The sequence below is a fragment of the Phocoena phocoena genome, chromosome 2, assembly GCF_963924675.1.
Source record: "Phocoena phocoena chromosome 2, mPhoPho1.1, whole genome shotgun sequence".
NCBI lineage: Eukaryota > Metazoa > Chordata > Mammalia > Artiodactyla > Phocoenidae > Phocoena > Phocoena phocoena.
Window position 1 is genome coordinate 8,082,230 of NC_089220.1, and position 6,418 is coordinate 8,088,647.

General features: G+C 44.0%; 1 protein-coding gene across 4 annotated transcripts in view; it reads right to left on the reverse strand.

The window, feature by feature from the left end:
• AK7 (adenylate kinase 7) overlaps positions 1-3,544 on the reverse strand; it is a 55,468-nt gene extending 51,924 nt beyond the window's left edge. For 3 of the 4 annotated variants that reach the window (XM_065872050.1, XM_065872051.1, XM_065872049.1), the window contains exons 1-2: positions 3,398-3,502; positions 429-617 (exon numbers count right to left, since the gene is read on the reverse strand). In XM_065872050.1, coding sequence (XP_065728122.1) covers positions 429-617; positions 3,398-3,502 — 294 coding nt within the window. Of the gene's footprint in view, positions 1-428; positions 618-3,397 lie in introns of all 4 variants that reach the window. The other variant, XM_065872048.1, reaches the window with a different exon arrangement.
• Positions 3,545-6,418: the final 2,874 nt, after the last annotated feature.

Here is a 6,418-nt window from a genome sequence, read left to right on the forward strand (position 1 = left end):
AGAATTTGTCCTGTGAAGGCAGCAGTATTTCTCAGTAAGACAGCAATATAATGGTGTTATCCTTGAGTGGCTGATTACCAAAGGAGATTGCGCCAGCCATGGCCCAGAGCCATGTTGGGGTGATGCAGGGCAGAATACATTTTAAATACAGGGCAGAGAACCTTATGAGTCTGAAAGTCCAAATGAGATCCATACTTTCTAAGAATATCTCATTTAAGTTCTTGGCTGCAGGCAAGACTTGAAAGTGGAGAGACAAGGGTTGTTAATTTCCGTCGCGGGAGGAAGACCTGCCCTCACCTCTCTCCTCAACTTCCCCACCGTCTCACGTTGGCAGGAGAGAGGAGACAAGGAGCAAACACATTGGCAGGGCATCGGAGCAGGGGGTGGCCCTCCCCTTCACCCCCTCTCAGCAGTCCCTCTGGACTTACATAGTAGGTCTCCACGGCAAAGTTGGGGCAGGGGGTTTCGAGCGTGGAAAGCGTGCCCACTATCTGGAACGTGCCTTCCTTCAGGTTGGCTGAGGAGGCTCCTGGCACGGCTGATTTATCTTCATCGTGATTTTCCTCCTCTTCGGTAATTTCTTCAAGCGAAGCCCCGACGACAGAGTTAGAGAGAAACTGCAAGCAAACAGGAATTTCCTGAATACTAAGAACGGCGGAGAGTAAGGCCAGTCAATGAATGACGATTCTAAAACCTGAGCTTTACTGAAGGCTCGCTAGCGGTGCCACTCATGCTTTGTACACTGGTATCTCATTGAAATTGGTTTAATTCCCGCAACGACACAGTGAAGTGTCTATTCACTATTATGACTCCACATTTCGTAGGCGAGGAACTCAGGCTCGGAGAGCTTAAAAGCTCGTTAAGGGTATTATCCTTCCCTAGCATCAGGCAGAGCTGGGCTAAATTCATAATGGTCGTTTTGTCTAACAGATAGGTAGAAATGTAATGCGATCAGCTTAGGTAACTTAAATTTGCTAGTACCACATTAACAGAAGGAGAAAGAGACAGGTGAAGTTAACTTAGGTAAAGTTTAAATTTTTAAAAATTTAGGTAACGTTTTGTTTAACTCAGTATATCCAAAACATTATCAGTTTAACATGTCATCAATATAAACATTATTGAGATATTATATACTGTTTTCTTTTCCCATAGTAAGTGTTTGAAATTTGATGTGCATTTTCCACTAACAGTGCATCTCCATCTGGACTAGACACTTTTAAACGTTCCACAACCACATGGGACCAGTGGCTATGAATAACGAAATAGAATGAGGTTGGCAAAGTTTCTTTTTTTTGTTTTACAAAAGCTGTCTTTGTGAGTTGTTTATGCAATGCTCATGGGTTTCATATATAAAGAGAAATAATTTTAATTTATATATTAGACATATAATTTAATAGTTTAAACGTGTAAATAATCATGACGATATCACTCCTTGGGAGTAAAAACACAACAGAATGCCCCACCCCCTTTATTTTGATAAAAAAGCAGTCCAAGTTAATAGACAAGGTGTCAGGTTCAATCTCTTATTGGAATCTATTTTTTCCAAGTATGCCATATATATTTTCATTTACCTCTCAAACACACATATTCAATTTTATTATCCCGTTTCACAGATGAGGAGATTGAGGCCCAGCAATAAGTAATTTGCCCAAGATCGCATAGGTAGGGAGGGGTGAAGTTGGAGCTTCTGATAATGACACCCCTGCTGCACAGGTGCCCCACCCTGACACACTACCCAGAGACCAGGGGAGAAGGGGCTGTGGTGGCATTGCCCAGCTAGGCCTGAGGACAAGAGACATGGTTTCCACGTTTTTTTAGATGCTTTATATTTCTACTCCCATATTGCTTAGTGCAGACAATAGCAACTACTTGGAATTTGAGAAAGTCAAGTCCTGGTTTGTTAAGGAATGACTGGAAATTCTGTTATTGATAAGCTTTGGAAAAAATCTCTCCCAACGAAAAGTTTTATTGTAAAAATATTATGCTGTAAAAAACAATCAGAGATCAAAAGGGGATAAAGTAAAAAGTTAAATTCTCTTCCCTCCTTCCCTCCTAATTTCAATCATGCCACGTCCCTTTTTAAGTACTCCAATGGCTATCAATGGATTTAGAACATAAACCAAATCCCCGACCAAAGCCCCACAAGATCTGGGCCTTTGGGCTCGACTCTGCTTTGCTAATTTACACAATGAATATCGATGAACTGCTGACCACGTGTGAGGCACTGTTTAGTTGCTGAGCTGGGCCACATTTTGACTTTCACAGGCCCTTTCCTCCAAAAGTATATTAAAAATGATACTTTACGACTGTATATCTATAATGACACACTATCTTTGACTCTAAAATTTAATTTGCTTCCTTCCTATTTTAAAAGAAATTATAACATTTGTGCGGGCTCCAAAACCACATGGGTCCTGGGCATGGTGCCTGCTGTCCCCTGGAGCCCCTGCTTCACTGCAGCCTCACCACTCTGTCCTCTGCAACTTTTGCCTTTGCCGTGCCCTCTGGGAACTATTTCCTCGGGCTGGACCCTCATCTTGTGTGTGTCAGATTAAATGTCACCTTTCAAGAACGCTCTTTCATGCAACTCTATAGAAAGCAGCTGCGCTCTTCCCCAGTCCACCTCTTCTATTCTCTTTCCTTCAGAGTACTTATCACCTATTGAAATATCTTGTTTATTCTAGTAATTATTTATTGTCTGTCTCCTTCCAGAGGGGCAGGGTCTTCAAGGGTCAAAACCTTTTTTGGTCTTATTTACTGTGCCAGCCTTTTAGCAGGAGCTCATGAATGAGTGACTCCCATCCTCCAGAGGTGATAACGGTTAAGTGTCTTGTGTATCCTTTGAGACGTTTTTCTGTATTTAGGTTGTCTATCTATCTATCTATCTTCTCTATATTTGTATCTATCTTTTTGAAAGACACAGGTAAGTTCATACTACTCCCGTCTTTTTAATGCTTTGCTATTGCATGCCATTGCATTTAGTTTTGGACTTCTTTTTCCGTCAGTTGCCTGATACAGACGAGTTGGCGGGAATGGAAAGAGAACCCGGTTAGGAGGTCGGAGACCTGGCCCCTATGTCCAGGTCCTGCCCCCAACTCGCTAAGTGATCTCGGGCAAGCCCCTTTCTGCCTCGAAGCCTCAGTTTCCTCTTATTAACAGGGGAGGAACCCCGGCTGGAACGGAGATCTCCAAACACCTGGGCTTCCAGGTGGGGCGCTTGTCTAGCCTGGGTGCAGACTGGGGAGCAGGGGGCATTGGCCGTGCCCAGGACGAGGGAGGGTCCCTTAGGGGAGGCCCTGATAGCGCCCGGTGGTGCAGGCCCTCGCTGGGTTCCGGGGCTGAGGCGGGGGACTGGAAGTTGGGGGCTGGGGTTCTCCTGTGATCCACCGCCTCTCACCTTCCCGATGTTTCTGCTGCTGTATGAGTCCAGCAGGTTTATAAACACCCTCTGGATCCGGATAACTTTCTCCGTCCGGGCAGCAACTTCCTCTTCTTCAGCCATGGTGGGAGCCTCGCTGGTTGCTAAGGAGAAAGCGTCCCTTTGGTTGCCAAGGAGTGGAGCCACGGCCCTAGGACCGCGGGGCCAGGCTGCCCTCCGGGGCTGGGGCTAGGGCGCGGGGCGGGGCATTCCCGGGGGGGCGGGGCCTCCGGTTTCCTGCGCCTGGAGGGCTCTCCCCGCCCAGGGCGCCAGGCAGGCCTGCGTCCCCGCCCGAGGCCTACTCTCCCCTGCTTCACGCCGGGGGCCCTCGGGCAGGGCGCGTCCTCCGTCCCTTTCCGCTCTTTCATTCGGTACTCCGGAAACACGTCCCAGTGTCCACCTGACACGGAGCACTAAAAATACTGATGAATCTGAGGAAAAGGTAAAACCGCAAGCCTAGGCTTCCCCTGAAATGTTGGAGTGAATTAACGTGCCCCTATGGGGCGGTCTGACCAGGAGGGCGTGACATCCTCTACTGCAAAGAAGGGCTGTTGCCATGGAGTTTCGGGGTCATGGTGTGGTCCCCACTGTGCTGCCAGTCGCTGCTTGGTCCACTGGGCTCAACTGGTTTAGCAGTTCCAGGGCTGGGGTGGGATTTGTGCTGGGGATTCACCCCCATTCACAAAGGGATAGAATTTAGACTTTGCCCTTTCCAAATCAGGTTAGACACGCAGTTGCCGAGATAAACCGACAAATTAAAAGATGCCATTCGATTTGTCTTATCACAGAACCACAAAGGTCACGGTGGACTAGATATATATATCCTGTTATCTTAGAATAGTAAATATTTTTGTGCTTTAAACATTAACTTGTTGAATGTAAATATTTAACACATGGATTGACTGTGTACCTTTTTTTTTTTTTTTTTTTAAAATACTGATTGCCTCAGAAATTGGAGATGACCAGTGAGCTCCAGACAACCTGGAGGTTCTGGGCACTCAGGCATTTGGGAGACTAGGCTTTGACTTCCAGCTCTGCAGCCATTTGTGGGAGACTGGGGCCAACCTTTTAACTTTACCCAAGCTGTTAAACTGGCTGTAAAACAGGGGTGAAACCACCAACCTAACAGGGCGGTCAGGATCAAACAAGATATACGAGAGTACCTTCTGAAGTGGTCTCCGAAAGTGAAATTGCTTTTTTTCTGCAACGCTGAAGCACACTTCTACCAATGGGAGTTTTTCATTCCTTTTTTCGTCCCCACCCCGACTCCCTTTCCTTTTATACATGTCTCATTGAAACTTCTGTTTTGATAAAGTAACACTTTGAAATTTTGCAGACTTAATTTGGGAACAGCTTGCTGACAGCAACATTCTTTTTTTTTAGTATCAACAAGAAAGTGCTGTCAATTTAAATGTAAAAATACTCATGTAAGACCAGTACAAAACTTGATGGAATAAGTACTCTTCAGCATTCTTTCAAAACGTCCATTATATCAAATATTCTAGAGTTCACTAGTTGCCTCATTTCCGGATTTTCAGTTTGACCCTACTGACACGCAGTTAAGCAGGTAAGTACTTTTATTCAACCGGTCATGCTACTTTAACTCATTTCTGTTTCATTCTTGTTTACATTACTGACAACATGTAAATGAGCTAGTTACAAGGGGATGGCCTCCAGAGAATTTTGTATCATATTGGTAGGTTAGGAAAGCAGATTCTATTGATCAATTCTGTTATGCCAACTAAGGGATCTTTCTTCTCTTATTCCTTTCCTCTTTAAAATTTTTTTTTTATATTTCAGTTTTCATTGAAGTATAGTTGATTTACAATGCTGTGTTAGTTTCAGGTGTACAGCAGAGTGATTCAGTTACATATATAGGTTATTATGAGATATTGAGTGTAGTTCCCTGTTCCTCTTTCAAGATCAGCTTTCATGTAACCACAAAGTTCAGGGGATGCTTTTATTGACACATAAGGGGATGGCTGGTGGAGTCAGAAGACTTGGGTTCTGACCGTACCCTCGGGCTCACAGGTGGGCTGTGAGCAAGTGCCGCAACCTGTCCAAGTCTCAGCTGGGCATGTCACACACGAAATGAAGGGGTAAAGGGCAGAGTTCTTAAGTCAACGTGGCACATATCAGAATGTTTTCCTACCCTGTTCCCCCGTAACAATCAAACCACACATTTCGTGTTTTTGAACACTGGCGAGAGAATAGTGCAGTGTTGTGATGGGGGAAGGGAATGAATGCTCAGTACCCCAGTAGCTGCTGATTAGCTGTGTGGGATGTGTAATGATTGATTGTGGACCTGGAGGAAAGGTGGGGAGCGTGTCATTGTGGGAAATGAGGGTTGCATTCTCTTCGTAGTCATACTGCCGCTTCAGGGATCCTGGGAGCAGGCACAGCTCAGCACAGATTGGTGCTTTTGCTAGAAAGGGATGTTCTTCAGCTGGTTTGAACACCGTTATCTATTGCATTTCCCTTCTCTAATTAGTATATGAAAGCTAATGTAGAAAATATGAAAAAGAAAATGACTTATTTTACCACCTAGTGATAGCTACTATATTAACACTGTAGGATATTTTATTTCATTTTTCCTTCTGTTACACATAAGATTATTTTTCAAGATGTAGTTTTAAATCCCTTTTTTCCTGTAGTATAATTTTCTCCAATTTTAATGGCTGCATATTTTTCCATCAAGAGGCTCTGGCATAACTTAACCACTTTTTAGAGCCTTTTCAATGTTTCATTAGCGAAAATGACATCCTTGTTGTATATCTTCTGCTGAATCATGTCACTATGCTAGATTTCTAGGCTATTACCAGCACAGAAGTTATAAGCTTTGTAAAGGCTTTATTACCACTATTTTCCAGAAAGGTTTCACCAATATATCTTCCAATAGAGTGTAACTATGCCTCTCACTAAGTCTTTATTAATATCATTATATTTAAATAAGAGAAACTATTAAATTATTAGGTAAAATGGCTCAACATAGCTAAGCCT